The following is a 26,283-nucleotide window of genomic DNA, read 5'->3' as shown; positions in this document are numbered from 1 at the left end:
CATTAATTAACCCAGGAGATACTTTGTATCCATTGCTACATATAATCAGGGGGATAGGGGGTGTATCAGGTTACAATGGGGGTATCAGGGTACAATGGGGGTGTCAGTGTCCAGTAGGGTGGGAGGAGGTCTATTGGAAGGTACCTGAGCTGTATTTTAGGCTGGGATCCTCTGTATTAGCACAGTGACTGTTCTCCCTCATTAGTCTCTATATTACACCTGGGGAGGGGTATTTCTTATTAGGAGATGGGCGTGCCGCCATATGGTGGGTTTATTATGCCCCCTAGTGCTGAGGCAGGAGGATGCAGCTAATCTGAAGATTCAGGCTGCGGGTCCTTGCACCACCAAGGCTCCTGCTTATTGCGTCAGGTTAGTACATTGGGCGCAGACTTTGCGTTTGTCACAGACTGTTGTTTATGGAACATGGTTTAAGCTATATTTATCAAGGAGCAGTCACCATGGAAACCATAGAATCCAGTAATAAAACTAGTTAATTGATCCCCTGGTTGTCATAACATCTCATGTGTCTATACACCCACCCAGCTGTATTTACTAATATAGGCAGGAGCTCTGTCTCTCTATTTGTTTTATTCACGATTGAAAGTCAATGTATCTAGATTCTAGACTGCACTTGGAGTTTTTAAATAAAACAAATTACCCCCCATTGGACTATTTTGGCCTTAAAGCGACACACATATTAAGCACTCCAGCTTGCTTGTCTATTTTCAATAGAAATCATCACATTTATAACAGGGGTCAGAAAGCGCCCCAGGCTGTCTCTCAGACTCTGACAGTCTCTCAGACCGTCTCTTTTCTTCCTCTGCTGTTGGCGCTGGTCATTGCGAAGTCTTAGAAAGCTGGGATTGCTTGTGCTGGCCTGTCAATGAGAAGTATTTGATTGGAGGATTCCCTGGCACAGACTGGAAGTCTGGGCGGGGCTAGAGGGGGAGGGCTTACAAAGGCTGCAGACAAGAGAACTGCAGCTTTAGCAATTTTATTTATTTTATATCGTCCTCGCTTCTCCCGTGGAGAGGTTTTTATTTAAATTTAAAATTCACTTTGAATTTACACTTTGATAAATACCCTGACCATATATAGACCGCTCCAGTAAAGCGGTTTTTGGATGGCACATGGCTTAACCTACAGCAATCTGCGATGGAGCAAACTATTCCCATGTATGTCTCCCCCCCCCGCCCTCAGATAAATCGTAAACTGTGAAGGATCCCACCTTCTACATGCAGCACTTAAATAATCCTGGTCCAAAAGGCATATGTCTGGGCATGCGCAAGGGGCGTGCTCCATGTGCGATATAGCCTCAACACAATTCCAAACAATCCGCCTTCACCCCTGTCTAGGTCTCTGTTGGCACTTTTGCTGGAGTTTACATACATGTTTGGTTTATTCATTTTATTTACATTTTTTTTCGTTTTTTTTTTTCTTTAAAACCGACTGTATTCAACTGGTTACTAGGATCAAACCTTTTTATTTTAAGTTCAGACTGTAGATATCCGTGGGGACATCCGAACATGTGCTTTATAAAAAGGCGGTGTGATTCCGATAGGGGGTTATTTTGCAGGAGGGTGTTGGATTTTAGACCGCACTGTGTTCTCTAGGAGGTAAGTGCGCCTCTCTATCTGCTCTCAAGGCTGCTACCTACCTGCTCAGAGTCCCTGTGACTCTCAAGGACTAACCGAGGGCAATTTGTTAACTGCTCCACCCACGAGGATCCCGTTACGCCCTGCTCTAGGTAGGTATATTGGGGATTGCTGATAAAAACCTATTGTCACTGCGTTGCCAATGGTGGGCTAGCAATGGTTCATAAACAAATCTCCCCATCTGTTGTCCAGGCTCGGTTGGAGCCCCATCTGTTGTCCAGGCTCCTACTTGCTGCTTACCACCAGTGATGGAGTGTGACGACCCATCTCTACTACTGAGCAGCAGTCTGCAGAGCAGCGCCGAGGCATGTCTACGCCAGGCGGAAATTCTCAAACTTGGAGACCTACTCAGGTGTGTGAGTGCAGTTTCCCTCGTGGGGGATACGTTTGGTGGGGGGAGGACTTGTTGCGCTCATTCAATTGAAATAAAGATTTTCCTTTAGTAAATCTTGTAATTGCACACTTGGTTTGCTGATTTTCTGTAGAATTCCGTTTCTAATGTAATCAGTTCTTCCCAATGCCTTACCTGCGTTCCCCTGATCTGTGTTTATTCACCCTTCACAGGTTTCGCATGCACCATTCTAAGCTAATTAAAGACCGGAGTTCTGATAACAGCACGTACCCAAGCACTTTCATGGCCAACGAGGCTGTCAATTGGCTACTGGAAAAAAGAGAGGCTCCAGACAGGCCAACCGGCGTGAAAATTATGAAGAAATATTTCAAATATGATGTCATCCATCATGGTGAGCCTTTAGCAGGTCAAGGGTAACGCCATATAAAAAAATGGGAATGAAAAAATGAAAAGGGCAGGAGGCTGGCAAGCAGGCTCCTCCAGGAGCTTGTGGGAAGGGGAGTTTGTCACAGAAACCCTTCAAGCTACATACATAAGACTGGGTGTAGTGGAGCTCCAATACCTAGCATAGGTACCTCCGCTATTCCTTCCTCGTAGCTGAAAGAAGCGGTATAATAATCCAAGACACTAAAAAAAAAACACACCGTTCTAGGAGTCAACTCCTTTTATTTTGGCCCCACACTGCTTTTATGCACAGTCCCCTACATGGGGTCTCCCATACAATAATACAGGGATTTCCCTTCCAGGATCATCTACAGAAAATTATATACAATATTCTAAAACACTCCAAAAAATACATTTTCAAAAGGGGCAAATTTAACTGAATGGGAGGTCAGAGCTTACAACCCAAACTTCTCTTTGAAGCTGGGACCCTAACAGAGCCACTCTGTAAGGTGTGAGAAGTCACACATAAGTGGCCTGGAAGTCTGGCTTCAGTATAAACTAACTCTCTCACTTGCCATATGTCCCGATTCCCTCCTAGATAAGAAGTCCTTTGATATGGACAAGCCTTGTGTTCCAATATCATATTAAAAAAAAAAAAGACACCAATACCCACCCACTGATCAATATTCAAGCCTAATTATTTATCATATTTAGAATGGGACAAGCACAATCTTCTACTGAAGCCCAAACATGATTTTGTGAACAAGGGGACCACACAAAGTTGGTTGGTTAAACTGCGGTGGGGGTGAGGGCAGTGGTACGGATAGACTAACAAAGGGAATAAGTGTGTAGTTGGGTCCTCTATCATGTTACACAGGGTAAGTCTGAGAGTTAAAATGTCACATGCCTAGGTTTGCGTTGACGTCGGCAGGTAAGCTTAAACTCTGTCCATTATGCCAGGCCTCTGTTTATACACTATATGGATAGAGGCAGGGCTTGCTATATAGAACTCCGTGTACCTTTGCTGTAACTCTGTTCTTTGTGTCCTCAGTCTGTGATAGTGTTTCATCCTTTCGAGATGCCAAGCTGCTGTACAGATTTCGTGATGACGATGGCACTCTAATGCAGGAGCGACAAACTAAACTTCTCCGCAGGGCAGAGCGCATGTACATGAGGTGAATTATCCTGGACTCACAGGGTATAGAGTACAATGTCATACTGGTATGCTCTGCTGACCATGGGTGGACATGTCCACATGGCAATCACTGTAGACCTGGCCCAGCTATGTCTAAGGAGAGCGTGGACACCTGGACCTTGTTGTCCTTTCCAACTGGCTGTAAAATGTGAAGGTGGCTTGTTGGATGTGCGTGGCACTATCTGAATGGTTGCTCTAGATGTTGTGAAAGGTAGAGCTCTCTGGACTCTAGATCAATCTCTTCTTTCCCTTTCCTAGGATGCTCATTCAGGAAGACACTTTACTCCGACATAAGCAACCTGGCTCTGAGCTCTATAGTCGGATCTTCCAGGGCAGAGAGCTGGTGGACTGGCTTATCCAGAATCGGGAGGTATCAAGTCGCTTGGATGGGGAGTCCTTATGCCGCACGATGGTGGAATATGGTATTCTGCAGCATGGTATGAGTCTACTCTCTGTATCTTTATTCCATGTGGTTGTAGTCCTGATTGACTGACATTGTTGCTGGGCTTGTGTGGTGTATGTTGGCGCCCCTGAATTATCCAGAGTCTCTGAATCCCGACCTTCTCTTGATTTAAAGTGTCCAGGCTGTATCACTTCTCGGACTCCGCCATGCTGTATCAGTTTGCCATTGCTTTTCGTCGTAAAAGGAAAATAATCGAGATCCTTGACGTGCGTACTGCGCCTCTCAAACACGATTCTGATGGAAACCAGTCCTCCCTTCTAGATCTCTGCGCTGCACTCCCTTTTAATGACTTTGTGTTGGGTGAGTGTCGAACTGCTTGGCAGGGTGTGGACTGGGCATAGTCCAGAGAATAACATAACTATGGATACCAGAGAGAATGTCCACTCTCTATATATAAACTGGTTTAGCAAATCTCCCCCTTCACTGCTTGCTTTTACCTTGGGGTCTTGGTGGCTGCAATGCAATATTGGTATGTTAGAACGACGTATATAGAGTGCAGTCTGGAAACTGATGGAGAATTAAAGGGTTACTCCAACCACCATGACCTTTCTGATGTGGTGATGGTGGTAGGAGTATGTATGTGCAGTATTTAACCTCAAATGTAACTGTTCTAAAAATTCTCTAGGTCCCGCTATGCTTGCAGTTTAGGTACTGTGACTTTAAATTCTCACTCTAATAACCCTGTAAATTGTAGGCTTAGATCATGGGATCTGCGAGGGGAGGGTGGGGGGGGGGTCACAGGTGCCGCAGTTAGTGTCCCCTGCAACAGTGTTCTCCGATGTTCTAAATCCATGTAGGAAACTGACAGACGTTCTCTCCCTGAACTCCAATGAAACTTAATCTGCTGAGTGTACTGAGCTAGAATCCATCAGTAGTTACACCTCAATATCACAGCCAGCTTCGTCCTATATTGCACTCTATAAATATAGACTTATTTATCACAGCGAGAAGCCATAGACTACGGAACAGCTAGCATGCAGACTCCAGAGTAGCTCCCACTTTCAACCCAGAGATGGCAGTGTTACAGCTAAACTACACTGAACTGACTGACGTGAATTATTCACACTTTTAATCTGCATTTGGGGAGAAAAAAAAATTGTTTCTACATCCCATAACTGCTCTATTGAATGTTTAACACCCCTCGACGTGTTCCCCGCACAATGTGATAGAAAGTTTCATGACTGCACTACATTAACTCTAATCTTCAACTTTTTTTTTAGCTCCCTCAGCTTCGAACACAGAGCCCATGGCGGTGTCTATTGTTGAAAGGAGAGGCGGTGCTTCCAACACATATTATCTCCGATACTATAAACCACCTCCCAGCCCTCTGAGAGGACCACCATCAGGTGAGGCTCTGCTATTGCTTTCTAGTGGAGGCCTCCTTCAGGTTAGACTCTATTACCATGGGGGACCTCGGTCTGAGGCTCTGCTATTACCATGGGGGACCTGGTCTGGTGAGGCCTCTCAGTGCTGTGGTATTGCCTCTGATTCTGAGATCTGTCACTGGTAGTAAATATAAATCCATGATTTGAGGGGGCAAGGGCCTGCTAACTTTGATTTATTTTCGCTTAGTTCTCAGTAAACCTGTCAGTGTAGAAGAACTGCTGGAACCAGGAGCCCCTTATTTGTCCAAGAGTCTGACTGTAAGTACAAGGTGCTGTTAGGTTGTCCTGGGGATGTCGTATTTCTGTGGAAATAATCTACTGAAGGCCTTTGGGCTGGTTAACAGGACAGTTTAACATTTTCCTGATGTACCCCAGCCTGTGTTGGGGAAGGTTGGGAATTACTGGAATTCGTAAGCTGCGGACCCTTCCTGAATACAGGGATTTTTAGTTTTGCACCCGTGCTATATGGGAGGGTTCCTACTGAATGAAGTGTATCTAAGATTGGTTTCCTTCAGATTTTAGGAGACGATGTGGGCTGGGGGTTTGTGATTCGTGGAACTGGTCCATGCCATGTGCAGGCTGTGGATCCTGGTGGCCCTGCGGCTGGTGCTGGAATGAAGGTTTGTCATCTTATTTGCAACTGAGACCTCCCTGTGCTGAGCACGCTGGGAGTTAATCAGGTCTCTATGCTTCACCCCCTAGGTCCGCCAGTTTCTGCACACTGTTAACGGAATGTGTAGCTTGCGACTCGATTACCAGACCATCAACCGACTAATCGTTGCTGGACCACGCAGACTTGTCCTGGAGGTGCTTGAGCCCTTCGACTGACCCACAGAATCCGCACTCCATTTACTAAAATAATCTCTGGTAGTTGTTTTATTTTGACATTTGTTCTGTAAATGGTAATGATTTATGGAATTGAGCAATGCAGAGGTTAATTCGGCTGATCGGTGGCTGAGTAACTGAATCCAACTTCCTTCCTCTAAATTTCTGGTCCAACAAAGCTCCTACACTGGATGTCTGGTCCGTTGGTTCCTCACTGGAGATTGAAGACTCTTTCCGCTGTCCACCATTAAATTAACTAGCCATTCCAGATGTCTCTGCACGACTCCTGAGTGTCAGTCTTGTCTGCATTGCTAATAAAGCGATTATTATTTTTATATGCAACCGCTGTCCGTCCAAATCTGTTCTCCTTCCCCCCACCCCCCCTTCAATTTTAGTTGTTTTTGTGGCCTATTTTAAAGGTGTGGGAGTACATCGCCTAGTTTTAGGGTGTTATGAAGTGCTGACGCTAGTTAGATTCTTTAGGTTACTCCCTAAACGAGGATTTATGAGATGCAATAAGTGATGGTAAGAATTTTCCAACTGGGCGCGCTTTCAGTCTACGGTTCTGGCCTATAGCGGACTGGGTCGTATAACAGAGTACGCTCCAGTTCCCTGGAGGGGGCTGATGGCTCACCTCCTGCCCAGTGATTATGGTCCCAGGAAGATGGGACCCTTTAAGTACAATGGCTGGGATTCATGGGATTTTGAAAGGCACTACTGGCCCTTTAAGACCCAGCCAGGGACATAGTATGCTATTACAGAGACTTCGGACCATATACCGTATGCAGCAAAGGACATTAAGCTATGTACCAAGATTTGTGTCTTTTAATATGTTTTCATGTATTGTGTATTCACATTGTATGCAGTATTCGTCTGATTGTTCGGTAGAATCACTCCAGTTTTTATGAGAGTGAAACTACCGAACATTCAGACCACCCCAGTAGTAAGTGTGCCTCCAATTACCGTTTGCAACAATGTAGTGTGTTCTTTGTCCTCTGGGTGGCCGCCATTCGTGAGACGAACACGCAGCGGCCATCTTAAACTCCCGAACAGCGGTGTTTTGCTGTTGAGTGTCTGGAACTAAAATCGAACACTCGACTAGGCAAACACCGCTGAGACCTCCAGAATTCCATGGATTCGTGCCGAAACTACAGAACGGGCCGCCGTTCGGTAGAAATATTCATACGAACAAGGGGATTCAAATAAAGGCAAGCAACAGCTAATTTGTTTGGTATTTTCATCCGGTTTTATACACGAACTGAGACCGACCGCAGGGCCAGATTTCATGGAACTATTTTCGGCTACTTTGCCCATGCGGTCGGTCAAAACTTTACCTGCCCATAACTCCCGAACCCCTGGTCTGATCTGGGCATATTTCCCCGATTTGGGACACTCGACTAACCGAACACTGCTAAGACCTCCAGGGCTTCAGAAAGTGCCGATTGAAACTCATGAACGGCCCGTCGTTCGGTAGGATGAATCCCACGAACCAGGGGATTCATCCGAATGCTAACTCAACCATGGAGGGCATATACTTTCGGGACTTTTTATGCACGAACAGAGACCGACCGCAGGGCCAAAACTCATGGAACTATTTTCGGCTACTTTGCCCTTGCGGTCTCTCAAATCTTTGCTTCCCCATAACTCCCGAACCCCTGGTCTGATCTGGGCATATTTCCCAGATTTGGGGTACATCTGAAAAGTGGGTGAAAATGTGTTGTGTATAATTGTATTAAAGGCTAATCTAAGGGGAGGAGATGTGTGGGAGGTAACGTCGCTGGCATTGGATAATATACTAATTGTGGTGAATCCCTCCCTTGCATGGGAGAATCTCATAAAAGCAGGAATGTTACCATTAAAAGTCACTTCTACTCCTGATACTGTGTGTCGTCCAGTGATTGGGAAAGGTGATGGGATACTATGGGACTTTATTGCTGATTGTGCTGAATATTCTCTTGGATTTATTACTTGTTCCTGCATCCTCTGGATATATTGGTGGAGTTAAGCTGTGAGAAATCAGCTCTCCGCTACATGGCCAATATGTGAAATTCACCACAAGAACATGACGGTTATACAGAAGCACAATATTTTTATTTTTTTTTTAAATACAAATCTACATAGTTAACTTGTTTATGAAATGAATGGGGATAAAAGGTGTAGCAATTTGGCTGTCCAATACATTCCCTTCATAATGTTACTGTTGGAACCTAAAGGTTTTACCTGTGCATGTATTATAAAGATTTTCCTATAACTATATGTGGCCATATCAAGTTGTTCGGTAAAAAGCTGTACAAGTCTGCATGTGAACTGCTGTATTCACCATCTGAATGGCGGCGGCCATCTTAAACCCACGAACAGCGGTGTTTGGTCGTCGAGTGTCTGGAACTCAAATCGGACACTCGACTAACCGAACACCGCCAGAAAGTGCCGATTGAAACTCATGAACGACCCATCGTTCGGTAGGATGAATCCCACGAACCAGGGGATTCATCCGAATGCTAACTCAACCATGGAGGGCATATGCTTTCGGGACATTTTATGCACGAACAGAGATCGACCGCAGGGCCAAAACTCATGGAACTATTTTCGGCTACTTTGCCTGTGCGGTCGGTCAAATCTTTGCTTCCTCATAACTCCCGAACCCCTGCTCTGATCTGGGTGATTTTTGAATATGTTTCTCACCCAGATCAGGGCTACCATGGGGTACCACATTTATTTGGGGATAATTCAAGAATTGGGGGAAAAGTATGCATATTATAATTATGTTAACTGTTAAGTTAAGGGGAGGAGATGTGTGGGAGGTAACGTCTATGTGATTGGTTACTGTAATAATTATGGTGGGTGCCTCCCTTGCATGGGAGAATCACATAAAAGCAGGGATTGTGTCATTAAACCTCAGTTCTACTCCTGATACTGTGTCGTCCAGTTATTGGGAAAGGTGATGGGATATTATTGGATTGCCCTGCTGATTGTGCTTGTTACCCTATTGGACTTACTACTTGTTCCTGAATTATTCTAATGCACCAGTGGAGTTAAGCTGTGGGAAATCATCTCTCCGCTACAAAAGGAAACTTGACGGAGTTGTAGATGCATGGAGTGGCCTTCCATTTTAGGAGTAGAGTTCTAAAGAGGGCCTGTCTTGTGAGCTGTAAAGATTAATCTGGGGGCGAGTAACTATATATTCTGCTTCCAATAAATGTCGTATGGGTGGGGGTGAGAGGGGTGTAGCAATCTGAAGTCCCTCTGGCAAAAATTTTGATAAAACAACGGATCCCAAAGTATTCTCCGACCTACTACTACACCGCCAACGTGGCAGCTTTACCTTCTCTTCTAATCATTTAGAAAATAAACCCCTGAAATGTGAATAAAACGGAATTACAATATTACTGCTAGTATAGCCCACTTGTGACTAAAGTTGGATAACTTTTTCAGATCAGCTATTCTCATTTAAATCCTGCGTTCATTTTCCATTTCACGAATATTTAGTGTTCAGTGAATAAGCGTCTAATGAAACAGGTGATCTGTCAGTTTTCCAAAGATGATCTCTGGTGGAGCGTGAGTGACAGGCAGACCTTGGTGTGAGCTGCTGGGGAGATTTAGGGATGGGCTGAGGGAGGATGTGATTATAAACTCTCTCGTTTCACATACAGACCCTGTATTAATGTCTGAGACCGACACACAGGAGGTGCCCTGGCATGGAATAAGCCAAGATACAGCCTAGCCTGCGCAGGAGTACGCGGTCTTAAAGTTTTGCGGGACAAGGGTGACCCAACCCGGGAGGTAAGAACGTTGCTCATGGCGGATATTCCTCATTTTCCACACTAAAAATTAAAGTTGTGTTTTTTTTTTTTTTGTTGTTTTCAACTTCATAAAGAAATGTTAATTTCTGAATTTTTCTTTTTTTCCGTTTGCTTAATGTCTGGAGAGAAGTCTCTGGATTAAAGCAATGTCAACTTATGCAGAACTGTAGAATGTTTTCTAGAAAGAATGTGTGTATTGTAACCGATTTGATAAGAGAATGTTTTGGTTTATCGCCAAAGACGCGGACTGGAAGCGCAGTCGAATATCTTTCCAGAATGCGAGATGGAATATTGGATTTACCGAAACTTTTCGACTTCTCGAAATACCTTTTTTGTTTTTTTTTAGTTCTTCTCCAATTTCTTAAATGTATTTTTCTTTTTAATACACCCTGTAAGGCATGGTGTCCCCTAACCCTGTATAGTGCGGTCTCCTTCATTGCACCAATCACAGTGATGGAAATTAACCCTCTGAGTGCTGGGGCAGTGTGCGCATGGAATCCTAATCTTTCACACACTCTCGGCACTGAAAGGGTAAACTAGAAATTCTACCCTTAAAGCAGAAAATCTTTCTTTCCCCACAGATCAGACACACGATGTGCAGGTGTGCCACTTGGGTAATGTGCGTGGTGATTTTGTCCCATATTCTCCTTGGTACCAAGACACAAGGTAAGTTGAGCTAGGGTATCATGGGGGCTTTTATACCGGGGTGTGAAGGGTAACAGCGGCCGGATTAGCCAATCTAAATAAATGAGCTGTATTTGTGTTTGCTTCTTGCTCTGATACATTGATCCGTGCCAATTCTGCTTCATATCTCTGTTTAGTAAATACAATCTCACTGAGCAACGGTTATGCTTCTAGTGGAGATTAAGAATGTTCCAATTAATTTTCTTCCCACCATATTTCTGGACTCTGATAAGAAATTAAAGTTTAGTTGTTACTTCCCAGGAGTTCTGATATCTTTGCTTATCACTATATTTAACAAATGTGTTTCTGAGGTCTGGAAAAAACATTCAATGTAGAAATGCACCCGCTGTATAAATCTCTATCCTGGAACTATCCATCTCGGCTCCCTATCAATCATTACTGTAAGCTCCGCCCTTTTCACCTGGCAGTCAGCCTAGAGAAAACAATGTTTACATTTCTCCTTCATTTGCATTGTGTGCCTTGGCTGTGCCAGGACTGAACTGAATTGTGATGTTTTTTGCTAAATCTTTAAAGGAACACTACACACCTAAAGCAGTTTTAACTTACTGAAATGCTCTGTGTGAAGAGTATGTCCTTGTTTATTTATTTTTTTATTTTTTTACAAAAAATTCAGATTTCAGTAGATATTGGCACTCTTATAAATGAACCTGGTTACAATCAGACATAGGTCATGTTACTTCCTGGTTTGGTTAGCTCAGTGGAATTAAGAGGCAGCAATTGCCCAGAGCACCTGCATTAAAAAAATACTTTTCATTGAGCTGCATTGGGAAGTCTGTGATTGGTCAGTTAAAGAAAGTCTGGGCGGGGTTAGAAGGGGAGGGCTTGCAAAGGCAGCAGAAGAGATCTGCAACTACTGCAAGCTGTTTTTAGATTAAAACCCAATGATAAAATACATAATTAAATGCATGCATGCTTTCATTGTGGGTATATCTACTAAACGGCGATTCATAATTTTTATTTTATTTTTAATTTGGGCAGTGGATTATCCCTTTAATAAAAATGTAAATGCAGCATTGCTTGAAAAAGTATTACTGAGTTCTAGGTGCTTTTCATTGTTTTATTGAGTGGTTCTCAAGCAGTGATTGCAGTCTTTTTGTTACATCGGAAGCTATGTATGTTATATGGTGCCCAGTGTATCACGGAGTACAAACTGGAACGAGATAATTCAATACTCGTCTTATTTTCTGCCACATTCGTTTACCCAGTGTTTGACATTTGCGGTAACTGAGACTTGTTTTTGGAAAGAAGCCAGGTGGAGGGAGTGGGCACTCTGAATGAAGCTGGGTGGGTGCCTTTAAAGCCGTCTTCCTTTGGCCCCCCAGGATACAGAAAAAAGTGGACCTGGCAACAGATTGACCTGTGAGGGTCTTTGTCAAGCCTGGGTTTCACCATATCTCATACAGCTTAAATAGACAAAGTGTTTAATTGTAATTCCATACCCCTCCCAAGGGGGGAGCTACAGAGCAATGGGATTAACCCTTTGCTTACAAAAACGTGAATATAGACAAAATGTCAGTGTTGCAAAAGGAAGCCTACAAACGTGTGGAAAGAATACAAAATCAAATTTGCAAGACTCGTATATCAATATTAAAAAAATATATATATCAAGCTGTACAAACAACCTCTGAAGTACCTATTACCCCTTTTTATGAGCATATGAGTATCAGACTCAGAAATGGCAAAAGGATAAAAGTGATATATAGAAACTTGAATCACGCATTATAGGCACCCAGACCACTTTATCTCATTGAAGTTATCTGGGTGCAGTGACCATGCCCCCTTAACCCTGGCATGTTAATGGCAATACTTACATTGGGTTAAGACTGCCTGTAATGGCCCATGCTCTGCACCAGGACATCCGGCGTCCGTAAAATCCCCGTAACAAAGCATTGTAAAATTGGGTGAGTACAGAAAGGGGCTTATTAACCCTTACACTGCCAGGAGAGGAGGGGGGGGGGGATATCTAGGTGTAGTGTTAGGAATACAGATTTGTATTCATAGCACTACAGTATCCCTTTAACCCCTTAAGGACCAAACTTCTGGAATAAAAGGGAATCATGACATGTCACACATGTCATGTGTCCTTAAGAGGTTAAATATCGTATATATTCACATTTTGGTATATAAAGGGGCAATCCCCCCTTGAGAGGTGTATGTCATTGAATTTAAACACTTTGCCTAATTAAGGTGTATGTGATGTGGTGAAATCCAGGCTTGACAAAGACTCTCACAGGTCGAAACGTTGCCAGGCCCACTCTTGGTGGAATAATATCTCCTATGTACAGAAGTTTGGTGTTGCTGCTTTTTTTTTCTTTCTTTTTGTTTTTAAGAAGAGGCGACAACGTCCTGTGAATCTTCCTGTTGTGAATCTGTTTCTGTCACTGTCTGTAACCCCAGGGCTGGGCAGGGTCAGCAGCTGTGACACAGAGTGTGCCCGTGTGCGCGCGAAGATAAAACATAGCTTTGTTCCCGACAGACAGTCTCCCCTTGTTCTCTATTAATGGGGGGCACAGCGGAAATCTTCGAACAGCTTCAGAGGTTGGCAGACGAGTGCTCTGTCCTGCAGATACCCCCACATGGCGCACAGAATACACACGTGTCCCTCATCGTGCCCACTCAAGGGTTAATCATACAGGGGTGACAATAAATGAACTCTGTTTTAACGATTTCCCCCAGGCCCACAACATAAAACGATTGTCTGAGGATTCACGTGACACCAAAACTTATAAACCCATTGCCCCCCATGCCGGAAAACGAACCACCTTTTCACAGTACATCAGGAGAGTACCGATCCTTTACATCATATTTTCAGATATAAGTGTTTATATAACAGAATTCAATGATTTGACACCAGGGAGTGTGAAATGGAAAGCTGTATAATTTGACCGTTTTGGTGAACAATACATTTTGCCACGTGCCACTGTCTTTGTGAATTTAACCCTGTTTTTATTATAATTATTATTATTATCATTATTATACTTACCACTCTGATAACTTATGTAATAACTGGAACATACAATAATCCTGCCACATCCTTCCCCTCACATGCACTCTGTCCGTCTTATTGTTGCTCTGTCTCACCCTATCCCTGTATTCCAGGTACAGATTTTTGCCACCTGTTTTGTGTGTATGTCTCTCTCCGTCCCTGTATTATTATTATTATTTATTTATATAGCGCCAGCAAATTCCGTAGTGCTGTACAGTGGGATATCAGGTGTATATTTCCAACCTCAGTCAGTCTGTCTGTGTGTGTCTCTCTCTCTCTCTCTGTATTCAAAGTATATATTTTCTCCCCAGTCTGTTCTCTCTCTCTGTCTGTCTGTCTCTCTTTTTCCTCAGTCTATCCTGTCTCTCTGTCTCTCTGTCTCTCTCTCTCTGTCTGTCTGTCTCTCTCTACCCTCTCCCTCTCCGTCCCTATATTCCCGATATACATTTCCCACCTCAGTCTGTTCTCTCCCTCTCTCTCTCTCTGTCTGTCTGTCTCTCTTTTTCCTCAGTCTATCCTGTCTCTCTGTCTCTCTGTCTCTCTCTCTCTGTCTGTCTGTCTCTCTCTAACCTCTCCCTCTCCGTCCCTATATTCCCGATATACATTTCCCACCTCAGTCTGTTCTCTCCCTCTCTCTCTCTGTCTGTCTCTCTCTACCCTCTCCCTCTCCGTCCCTATATTCCCGATATACATTTCCCACCTCAGTCTGTTCTCTCCCTCTCTCTCTCTCTGTCTGTCTCTCTCTACCCTCTCCCTCTCCGTCCCTATATTCCCGATATACATTTCCCACCTCAGTCTGTTCTGGACTCATGCTGTCACAGCTGCTAATTCACACCTCAGATCACAGCTTCTGGCTGCCTATTCCCAGCTGGGTAGTGTCGATGCAGGTCTGTGAATGAGTGCACAGCGTGTGGTTTTCTATGCACCTAGTGGATCCGTGGTACCCTACGTGGTCTGTGGGATGTGTGTCACTGAGTACACTAGCGGTTGCCTTCTGGTCTCAGCACCGTGCATTAGAAGCGCAGATTCTGTGACGGTGCCCACTGGGCCACTCAGATCTGCTAAAACACAATCCTAAAGGATTTAGAAAATAATAGTTTTTTCAATAACTGCAACGTTAAGAGGATTATTTACAAAACTGATCTGTGTGTGGAGAATTTACCAGGAATATAACACTGTATGATCATCCAAACAGATTTTAATTTCTAAACACCGATACATGGTAACAATATCTCACACTGTATCATAATACAAACATCGATACACAGTGACAATATATCACATGGTGTGATAATACAAACATCGACACACAGTGACAATATCTCATACTGTATGATAATACAAACATCGATACACAGTGACAATATATCACAATGTATGATAATACAAACATCGATACACAGTGACAATATCTCACACGGTGTGATAATACAAACATCGACACACAGTGACAATATCTCATACTGTATGATAATACAAACATCGATACACAGTGACAATATCTCACACGGTGTGATAATACAAACATCGACACACAGTGACAATATCTCATACTGTATGATAATACAAACATCGACACACAGTGACAATATATCACACTGTATGATAATACAAACATCGATACATAGTGACAATATATCACACGGTGTGATAATACAAACATCGATACACAGTGACAATATATCATACTGTATGATAATACAAACATCGGTACACAGTGACTATATCACATGGTGTGATAATACAAACATCGACACACACTGACAATATATCACACTGTATGATAATACAAACATCGGTACACAGTGACTATATCACATGATGTGATAATACAAACATCGACACACACTGACAATATATCACACTGTATGATAATACAAACATCGACACACAGTGACAATATAGCACACGGTATGATAATACAAACATCGACACACAGTGACACTATATCTCACTGTATGATAATACAAACATCGATACACAGTGACAATATATCACAATGTATGATAATACAAACATCGATACACAGTGACAATATCTCACACGGTGTGATAATACAAACATCGACACACAGTGACAATATCTCATACTGTATGATAATACAAACATCGATACACAGTGACAATATCTCACACGGTGTGATAATACAAACATCGACACACAGTGACAATATCTCATACTGTATGATAATACAAACATTGACACACAGTGACAATATATCACACTGTATGATAATACAAACATCGATACATAGTGACAATATATCACACGGTGTGATAATACAAACATCGATACACAGTGACAATATATCATACTGTATGATAATACAAACATCGGTACACAGTGACTATATCACATGGTGTGATAATACAAACATCGACACACACTGACAATATATCACACTGTATGATAATACAAACATCGGTACACAGTGACTATATCACATGATGTGATAATACAAACATCGACACACACTGACAATATATCACACTGTATGATAATACAAACATCGACACACAGTGACAATATAGCACACGGTATGATAATACAAACATCGACACACAGTGACACTATATCTCACTGTATGATAATACAAACATCGACACAGTGTATCAATGTTTGTATTATCAAACAGTGTAATATATTGTCACTGTGTATCGATGTTTGTATTATTATCACACAGTGTGAGATATTGTCACTGTATATCAATGTTATATCATACATTGCGATATTTTTGTTTATAAACTCTGATACAGTGTAACAATATATCACACAATTTGCTAATAAAAAAAGATATTTGTCTAGTTTAGAAGCATATACATGGTGACCATATACCAGTGCTTTATAATATAAATTAATATTAATTTCTATTAAAATAGGTACATTTTGTATTGAGATAAAATAATCCACTCTGTCTTCTGAAATGGTTATTTTGAGTTCCTTTAAGACAGGGTGTGAGGACCTTCTATAGGGTATTGTATATCCCTGTGAAAGGCACCTATAATAAAGCAGGGGTATGGGGACACTCTGACCTGCTGGTAGGGCCTGAAAAGAGCATTTACGAGTACTGGGTTTGGGTTGTTCTCAATACATATTGCTTCTTTGTGCTGATGGGCGGTGCATGAAAAGCTGTGCCCTGCACTATGTAGCTGCACGTTTCCTTTTGATGAATTCCCTGATTTCCGTTAAGCAGATTTAAAATGCCACATATTGCAGACGTTCCCGATCACAAAGTGATGTATCCAGGTAAACGCTGGGTCACTGCCACACAGGACATGTAGAGCAGGTGTGTCAGTGAGCGGAGATAGAGTGGTTGTGACGGATCAACCTGCGGAAATCCTCAATGTGTGGACTGCTTGTAAAGCCCCCTGGTCCTGCTGGGAGGGCGATTGTTGTCAGACAGCTGTTCTCTGGAATTCCTTGCGATCTCAGGTTCCCGTGTGCGCTCGTATATAGACCAGACAGGTGCCTGGGCAGCTCACATGTTCAATAATTCTCAATAACTGCAATTAACTCCCAGGTTCTGACAAACGTGAAGAGCTGTCTGTATTGATTAACTTTACGCACCGTGTCAGTCTCTGAATTTGTACAATGTACTAATGGTTTATTCGGTAAGCCATGCGCTTTTACATATTGAAGTGATTTGCAAAATTTAGGCCAACATAGCCGAATTAGGGGGAAAAAGGAAGAATCAAGGAATTGCTTCGAATAAAGGCACATTCCAGACTCCTTAAGCACGTTCGCTTAGCAGAAATGCTTTGTGTGAATACTCAGTAAAGCTAAACTCAAGAGGCAACAATTGCGCAGAGCACCTGCCTTGCAAAGGCTTCTCATTGATCTGCATTGGGAAGTCTGTGATTGGACAGCCACAGAAAGTCTGGGCGGGGTTAGAATGGGAGGGTTTGCAAACGCTGCAGATAAAAGATCTACAGCTTTTACATGCTGTTCTTCGATATACCTCGATCAAAAAATTCATAATTAAATGCTACGTGGGTTTCATTGAGGGTATATCTACTAAATAGTGATTTGTATTTATTTTATTGGGGACATAAAGTGTCCCTTTAACATACTGATTTTTCTTCTAGCCGCATGTGAATCCTTTGTACTGCGGGGAGCACTCTTCATGTCCTGCAGTCAACATGAGCAAAATTTAGTGTCCACAAAAATGTTGTAGATGTGGCAATTTTGTGTCAACTAGAATTTCTGCTATCTTTGTCATGGTCAGCAGTTCTGTGATTGTACCTTATTTTTGCACCCACATGTACCGTGCAATTTAACGAGTTCCCCTCTTCTGCGATCTGTCCTTTTTTAATCCATTGATTTATTTTTTTTGTCGTGCCAGTATGCTCTCTTAATGTATAAACTAATTTAAATTGTTCTTATTTTGATGCTGCCGATACTACATATATCACCTGCTGCTTTCTAGAACCCTCTGCTGGTGATCAATGTCCCCAGTCCAGTGTCACCCCCTCTCCCACATCAGACCTTGCTAATACGGTGTCATGAATGCATCACGGCCCAGCAAGCTGGATGTGATCCGTAACAATGTTTTATATAATATTAGATCATCTGTCCGGTGTCTGTCCCTAAATCTGCGTTTAAACGCCATTCCACCTTGTATCTGTATTTCTGATCCCCCTTCTGTCATTATTTACCTATGTACTATCCATAAAATAACAGATGAAATTGGCATCTTGTAATTCCTCTTTTTATTGCATTAATGGAGTTTTGGAATGACACATTTGTGTGAGAACATCCCTTTTAGAAGTCTCTGGACACAGCTACTATCTGTGTGACCATCCCTCGTCTTAGAGCTGGTTTCAATGACAGGCTAACGAGCGACCTTTTCTTATACTAAATATAATGTCATAATCCACGCCGACTGTTTACCTAAAAAGGACATTGCAAATTAGGTAAAACAAGTTAAATCCAAGATTTTTGTAGCTTATGTTGGTAACTCTTTGCATACCGTTCTCATTCATCAAACATGTTTTGTTAGAATCATTTGTCTTGGTTTATCTGTTGTACCCCACCGCAGAATATGCTGGCGCTATATAAATAATTGTAATAATGAATGGAACCTGCATTCTACAAAGTGGCCACCAGGTGCCACAAGGACACCACATTCCTTCCAACTATATAATCATTGTGATGGAAGGTAACATAGATCAGATGCATTAACTCCTGGAGTGCCAAACCCTTAATAAATCGCATTGCCATGCCTTCATACTGCGAAAGGGACACTATTCATAAAATGCAGATTTTATCTGCCTGTCATCAGTCTGGCTAACTATAAACGCGGTAAGCCCTTCTATGTTCCTGAGTGCCGGTTTAAATAATTATTTATAACATTCTCACTTATCAATGTAACCATTTCCATATTTTGATAGAATTTAATGTTATATCCTCCTCCTTACATCACAGACAGGAAGTGCTCATAGGAAAAAGTACAATGGTTTATTGCTTCCCCCAATTTGTAGAATGTGTGAAAATCCTAATTCTGGTCCATGTGGTTCTGTTTTGTAGGCCCTAGTCGGTTGCGCCTTACGGTACTCTCGGAGGACAGACTACAGATGAAATGGAAAGACTCGGAGGGGTCCACCGGTGGATATAAAGTCTTGGTGAAACCCGTGGCAGGTCAGAGGAACGGACCTTTCCTGGCCACGTTCTACCAGGATTATGCACTGTAGCATGAATTGCTAGGAATTCACATTGAATCTTATGTTTAAAGTTAAAAGATCAGAGCTGGCTTGGATAATTCTTCATGTTGGCTGTTTTAAAGGGACACTATAGTCACCTGAACAACTTTAGCTTAATGAAGCAGTTTTGGTGTATAGAACATGCCCCTGCAGCCTCACTGCTCAATCCTCTGCCATTTAGGAGTTAAATCCCTTTGTTTACGAACCCTAGTCACACCTCCCTGCATGTGACTTGCACAGCCTTCCATAAACACTTCCTGTAAAGAGAGCCCTATTTAGGCTTTCTTTATTGCAAGTTCTGTTTAATTAAGATTTTCTTATCCCCTGCTATGTTAATAGCTTGCTAGTCCCTGAAAGAGCCTCCTGTATGTGATTAAAGTTCAATTTAGAGATTGAGATACAATTATTTAAGGTAAATTACATCTGTTTGAAAGTGAAACCAGTTTTTTTTTTCCATGCAGGCTCTGTCAATCATAGCCAAGGGAGGTGTGGCTAGGGCTGCATAAACAGAAACAAAGTGATTTAACTCCTAAACGACAGTGAATTGAGCAGTGAAATTGCAGGGGAATGATCTATACACTAAAACTGCTTTATTTAGCTAAAGTAATTTAGGTGACTATAGTGTTCCTTTAAGCAAGAATGCGAAATTCGCTGATTTTCTGACAATTGACACTTTAGTTGATAACCTTGTGATTATTCTCCCCCAGGAGATCCTGAACAGGAAGTAATGCTAAAAACCAAAACCCCAAAAGTGACAGTGGGGGGTTTACATCCCGAGAAGGAGTACGTTCTGCAAATCCACGTCATTCAGGGGACAAAGGACTCCATCATTGCCAAAAAGAGATTTATTAGTGAGTAAAGGACTGAAATGAAATGGGGGATGTGGTAAAACAGGGGTAAAAGTATATTCACAGCTCCCCCCCTCCCTTAAGACTGGCAAAGCATCATGGTACTAGTTGTACAGATGTCTCTCTGTTTGGCCGACCTTGGTTCAGAGTACAATGTGGGTCCATGTTTACAGAGGAAGAAAGAGAAGCCTTCTCATAAACCGCATGAAGTTATTACACGTATATTACACATGTACATATCTATACCACGTATAATACAGAGCGTATCTGCACCACATATGTTACACGTGGACTTATCTATATCTGTATCACATGTTTTACACGTGTACGCATCTATATCACATAATGAATAATGGTTTTGTACTATGATGAATGGTAAATTGAATAATTTCTTAGTACATGTATAAAAATTATATGGAACTCTCAACAAAATTTGGTCTTTGTGTAAGAAGACTCCAATATATACATACAGTGGTGTATCTTGGTTTTGTGCTGCCCTAGGCAGGACAAAACTCAGACACCCCCCCCCGCGCGCGCGCCACCCAACCCTTCCCCCCTGCCCCGCCTTCTAAATACACACACATTCACTGACAGATACGCATACACTAGCTAACAGACACACACAGTCGGACACACACACTAACAAACACAGTCGGACACACACAGTCGGACACACACAGTCGGACACACACAGTCGGACACACACACACACACACACACTAACAAACCCACACAGTCGGACACACACACTAACAAACACACACAGTCGGACACACACACACTAACAAACCCACACAGTCGGACACACACACTAACAAACACACACACTAACAGACACACAGTGAGACACACACACACTAACAAACACACACAGTCGGACACACACACTAACAGACACACACAGTGAGACACACACAGTGAGACACACACACTAGGACAGACACACACAGTCAGACACACACACCAACAGACACACACTATCAGACACACACACACACACACTATCAGACACACACAGTCAGACACACACACACACACACTAACACATTTTTTTATTTACTCCCCCCCCCCAGCCTCCTTACCTTTGGGAATGCTGGGGGTGGGGGAGGTTCTCCCATTCCCTGGTGGTCCAATGGCTGCAGGGCGGCACTGGCGGGCAGGCTGGGCGGCCGGCGAGGGAGCTCTTCCCCTGAGCTCTCTGCTCAGCTCCCTCGCGCGCCGCCCGCAGAGTGAGGCTGGGAGGCGGAGCCGGAATATGACGTCATATTCCGGCTCCCAGTCTCACTCAGCGGGCGGCGCGCGAGGGAGCTGAGCAGAGAGCTCAGGGGAAGAGCTCCCTCGCCGGCCGCCCAGCAACCAGCCCAGCATGTCTGTTAGCCGCAAGGCTAACAAGACATTTGCCTTGGGCATTTGGGGGCGGCGTTTTTTGCCGCCCCCTGGAAAATGCCGCCCAAGGCAAATGCCTTGTTTGCCTCGCGGCTAATACGCCCCTGTATACATAAACCGTCTAATTCTTAGTTACGCAATGTGTGAATATCTAACATCCAGACCAGTCCTGTTCAAAGTCCGGACCACGGGCCAATTGCGGCCCGCGTTCCGGTTTAAAACGGCCCCACAGGTAATTTGGCTAATCTATCTGTGGTGGCCCCCAGTGAATCCCGGAGCGGCGCTCAGGATCCCTGGATCTTTGAACGCTGTGATCCTGAGCGGCGCACAGGGATTCACTGGGGGCCAAGAGATTGCGAGAACGCAGATGGACGTCACTGCTTGTCCTCAGTCTGTGTTCTCGCGATCTCTTGGACGTCGACGTCGCAGGATTTGGTTCCTTCTCCCTGAACAGACAGAATGAAGGGAGACAGAATGAAGGGAGACAGAATAAAGGGAGACAGAATGAAGGGAGACAGAATGAAGGGAGACAGAATGAAGGGAGACAGAATGAAGGGAGACAGAGACAGAATGAAGGGAGACAGAGACAGAATGAAGGGAGACAGAGACAGAATGAAGGGAGACAGAGACAGAATGAAGGGAGACAGAGACAGAATGAAGGGAGACAGAGACAGAATAAAGAGGGACAGAATAAAGAGATGAAATGAAAAGTATGCCATTTGCAATAAACTTTGCATCAAATAGTTAATTTGCATTTCATTTTAATGGTTCAAGGAATGTCAGGCAAAATGGTTGGCCCTCATGCATGTGCACTTCATCAAATCTGGCCCTCTTTGAAACAAGTTTGGACACCCCTGATCTAGGCAGACCATTCTCTCTTAACATTAGTTCCTAAGCACTATTGTAAATAAAAGATGCAGATAATTGTTTTTTAAAGGAACACTAGAGTCACCTAAATTACTTTAGCTAAATGAAGCAGTTTTAGTGTATAGATCATTCCCCTGCAATTTCACTGCTCAATTCACTGTCGTTTAGGAGTTAAATCAATTTGTTTCTGTTTATGCAGCCCTAGCCACACCTCCCCTGGCTATGATTGACAGAGCCAGCATGAAAAAAAAAACTGGTTTCACTTTCAAACAGATGTAATTTACCTTAAATAATTGTATCTCAATCTCTAAATTGAACTTTAATCACATACAGGAGGCTCTTGCAGGGTCTACAAGCTATTAACATAGCAGGGGATAAGAAAATCTTAATTAAACAGAACTTGCAATAAAGAAAGGTTAAATGGGGCTCTCTTTACAGGAAGTGTTTATGGAAGGCTGTGCAAGTCACATGCAGGGAGGTGTGACTAGGTTTCATAAACAAAGGGATTTAACTCCTAAATCGCAGAGGATTGAGCAGTGAGGCTGCAGGGGCATGTTCTATACACCAAAACTGCTTCATTAAGCTAAAGTTGTTCAGGTGACTATAGTGTCCCTTTAAGGCACAGGTTTTAAACTCCACATCATGTTCTCTTTTTTTGTTTTCACAGTAGAGGACCTAAAATCTCAGCTTAGAAATAGCAGGAGGAGGTCAGATGACGGGACTGCAGTCCCTCAGATCGGTGACGTGGAGCCATCAAAGGGAAACTCGACGGGTAGAGGTTTGTATGGGTAGAACTGGGCCAGTTTTAGTTGTTTTTGCTACAGACGACCTGGGAAGGTTTATTTGGGGAGATCTTGTTCAGGGTCTGAAATGTTTCTGTTTGCAGAAAGAGCGAGCGAGGAGGAGCAGTTTGTGATTTTGTCCGGAGGAGGGTCAGATGGGAAGAAATCGAGTCCTGCAAACAGCACCCTGACTCCTAGACCCACATATAGGAGCCTCGTAAAGCTGGAGAGAGAGGTGTCTGCTACTTATAGCCCCTCAAAGAGAGGTATTCAAAACCAGCAAATCCAAACACAGAGCAAGGCAGGAACATTGCTTTACCCTATTACCTGTCTCATCACCAGACATGGCGCCCGTATCACGTTACCCCATTACCTGTCTCATCACCAGACATGGCGCCCGTATCACTTTACCCCATTACTATTCTCTTATTACCAGACATGGCACCCATATCACTTTATCCCATTACCTCTCTCATCACCAGACATGGCGCCCGTATCACGTTACCCCATTACCTGTCTCATCACCAGACATGGCGCCTGTATCACGTTACCCCATTACCTGTCTCATCACCAGACATGGCGCCCGTATCACGTTACCCAATTACCTGTCTCATCACCAGACATGGTGCCCGTATCACGTTACCCCATTACCTGTCTCATCACCAGACATGGCGCCCGTATCACGTTACCCCATTACCTGTCTCATCACCAGACATGGCGCCCGTATCACGTTACCCCATTACCTGTCTCATCACCAGACATGGCGCCCGTATCACGTTACCCCATTACCTGTCTCATCACCAGACATGGCGCCCGTATCACGTTACCCCATTACCTGTCTCATCACCAGACATGGCGCCCGTATCACGTTACCCCATTACCTGTCTCATCACCAGACATGGCGCCCATATCACGTTACCCCATTAACTGTCTCATCACCAGACATGGCGCCCGTATCACTTTACCCCATTACTGTTCTCTTATTACCAGACATGGCGCCCGTATCATGTTACCCCATTACCTGTCTCATCACCAGACATGGCGCCCGTATCACTTTACCCCATTACTGTTCTCTCATCACCAGACATGGCGCCCGTATCACTTTACCCCATTACTGTTCTCTTATCACCAGACATGGCGCCTGTATCACTTTACCTCATTACCTCTCTCTTATCGCCAAACATGGCACTTGTGTCATGGTGCCACTTTACCCCATTACTATACTTTTCTTGAGACTTGGTGCCAATATTGTTTTTCCATTGTCATCTCTTATTTCTGTGTTTTAGATGTCATGCGTCTCTGTGACACTGCCACTGAGTGGGACATCGTGATCCTCGTAGACAGTTCGTGGAGCGTAGGACGGACCAATTTCAGACTGGTGAAGAATTTCCTGGGGGGGATACTCAGCCCACTGCATGTCTCCCGAGATAAGATACGCATTGGTAGGACCAAGTAGACCTGTGCACGGTCACTCATAGTGTTTATTCCACTATTTGCTTCACAGAACCATACAGGGCCACAGCGATGTGCTGTAGAGTAAAAGGAATATTATGTATAATGTATGTATACACTTGCTTTATGTATGCTTATGTATTACTATTAGAGCCTCCTTCTCTTTTGCATGCCCCCTGCAGGATTATCTCAGTATAGCGGGGAGCCACAGACTGAATGGGATCTCAACACTTTTTCATCAAAAGCTGAAGTGTTTGATGCTTTGAAAAAATTAAGATATAAAGGAGGAAACACATTTACAGGTAAATATTTTGGTTTTCAGAAGTGGGTAGGGTGCTGTGTGATCAGGAAGGGGTGCTATGCATGTGTGTAAGTAGCTCAGTGTGCAGACGGGAGTGTGTAAGGAGCTCAGTGTGCAGACGGGAGTGTGTAAGGAGCTCAGTGTGCAGACGGGAGTGTGTAAGGAGCTCCGTGTGCAGACGGGAGTGTGTAAGGAGCTCAGTGTGCAGACGGGAGTGGGTAAAGAGCTCCTTGTGCAGTCGGGAGTGGGTAAAGAGCTCCTTGTGCAGTCGGGAGTGGGTAAGGAGCTCCTTGTGCAGAAAGGAGTGGGTAAGGAGCACATTGTGCAGAAAGGAGTGGGTAAGGAGCACATTGTGCAGTCAAGGGGTGGGTAAGGAGCACATTGTGCAGACGGGAGTGGGTAAGGAGCTCAGTCTGCAGACGGGAGTGGGTAAGGAGCTCAGTGTGCAGACGGGAGTGGGTAAGGAGCTCAGTGTGCAGACGGGAGTGGGTAAGGAGCTCAGTGTGCATATGGGAGTGGGTAAGTAGTGGATAAAGGGCTCAGTGTGCAGACGGGAGTGGGTAAGTTGCTCAGTGGGCAGAAGGGATTGGGTAAGGCGTGGATAAGATGCTTAGTTGGCAGACGGGAGTGGGTAAGGTGCTCAGTGGGCAGACGAGAGTGGGTAAGTTGCTCAGTATGGAGATGGGAAGGATTCTAACTAGTCATTGTTACATGATTACACCGAGCAGGTCTGGCGTTAACACATGTCCTGGAAGAAAATCTGAGAGCAGCTTCAGGTGCCCGTGGCCAAGCTGGTAAAGTACTCATTCTCCTGACAGATGGCAAGTCACAGGATGATGCTATCACAGTGTCACAAACCCTGAAAGATGCCGGGATTTTTATTTTCACTATCGGCAAGTTTCCTTTATCTTATTGTCCTTTCATGAGTAGCACTGATATAATCTAGTCCTGATCTTTCATCGACGCTTTAATTCCCATTGATTTAGGAGTAAAGAATGCAGATGAGTCAGAGCTTAGAGAGGTGGCATCTGAGCCAACAGATCTGACTGTTCACATGGTCGCGGACTTCCCACTGCTCTTCTCCCTGGTTGGGGACGTCTCTCGGGCTCTCTGCATGAGGCTGAAGGAGAGAAGAAGGGAGTTGGGTGAGTCTTTGATTGGGACATTGTCACCACAGCCCAAATGTCACTAAACTGAT

The 26,283-nt window shown here is 43.7% G+C and overlaps 2 protein-coding genes across 2 annotated transcripts in view; both read left to right on the top strand.

Moving 5' to 3' along the window:
- The first annotated feature begins 307 nt into the window (after window positions 1-307).
- Window positions 308-6,555, top strand: LOC134565957 (DEP domain-containing mTOR-interacting protein-like). The gene is made up of 10 exons (XM_063425656.1): window positions 308-369; window positions 1,848-2,007; window positions 2,220-2,398; window positions 3,443-3,566; window positions 3,845-4,023; window positions 4,164-4,349; window positions 5,270-5,395; window positions 5,622-5,692; window positions 5,950-6,054; window positions 6,137-6,555. The coding sequence occupies exons 2-10, from the start codon at window positions 1,904-1,906 to the stop codon at window positions 6,260-6,262; spliced, it is 1,200 nt and encodes a 399-aa protein (XP_063281726.1). The 5' UTR covers window positions 308-369; window positions 1,848-1,903; the 3' UTR covers window positions 6,263-6,555.
- Window positions 6,556-9,932: 3,377 nt separating this feature from the next.
- Window positions 9,933-26,283, top strand: part of COL20A1 (collagen type XX alpha 1 chain) — a 43,029-nt gene continuing 26,678 nt past the window's right edge. The window contains exons 1-10 of the mRNA XM_063459563.1: window positions 9,933-10,039; window positions 10,641-10,725; window positions 19,277-19,387; window positions 20,157-20,300; window positions 23,218-23,328; window positions 23,437-23,598; window positions 24,619-24,774; window positions 24,967-25,086; window positions 25,814-25,978; window positions 26,072-26,230. Of these exons, the coding sequence (XP_063315633.1) occupies window positions 10,653-10,725; window positions 19,277-19,387; window positions 20,157-20,300; window positions 23,218-23,328; window positions 23,437-23,598; window positions 24,619-24,774; window positions 24,967-25,086; window positions 25,814-25,978; window positions 26,072-26,230 (1,201 nt within the window). The 5' untranslated portion in view covers window positions 9,933-10,039; window positions 10,641-10,652. The remainder of the gene's footprint in view (window positions 10,040-10,640; window positions 10,726-19,276; window positions 19,388-20,156; window positions 20,301-23,217; window positions 23,329-23,436; window positions 23,599-24,618; window positions 24,775-24,966; window positions 25,087-25,813; window positions 25,979-26,071; window positions 26,231-26,283) is intronic.

This window comes from Pelobates fuscus, chromosome 6 (assembly GCF_036172605.1).
Source record: "Pelobates fuscus isolate aPelFus1 chromosome 6, aPelFus1.pri, whole genome shotgun sequence".
In the NCBI taxonomy this organism is placed as follows: domain Eukaryota; kingdom Metazoa; phylum Chordata; class Amphibia; order Anura; family Pelobatidae; genus Pelobates; species Pelobates fuscus.
This window is presented reverse-complemented; position numbering and strand designations above follow the sequence as displayed.

Excerpts from the sequence above, each read along its gene's own strand:
- LOC134565957 (XM_063425656.1), top strand. The coding sequence starts at position 1,904 with ATGGAGTGTGACGACCCATCTCTACTACTGAGCAGCAGTCTGCAGAGC. Across the intron at positions 2,008-2,219 it reads AAACTTGGAGACCTACTCAG|GTTTCGCATGCACCATTCTA; the intron begins GTGTGTGAGTGC and ends CACCCTTCACAG. Across the intron at positions 3,567-3,844 it reads GCAGAGCGCATGTACATGAG|GATGCTCATTCAGGAAGACA; the intron begins GTGAATTATCCT and ends TCCCTTTCCTAG.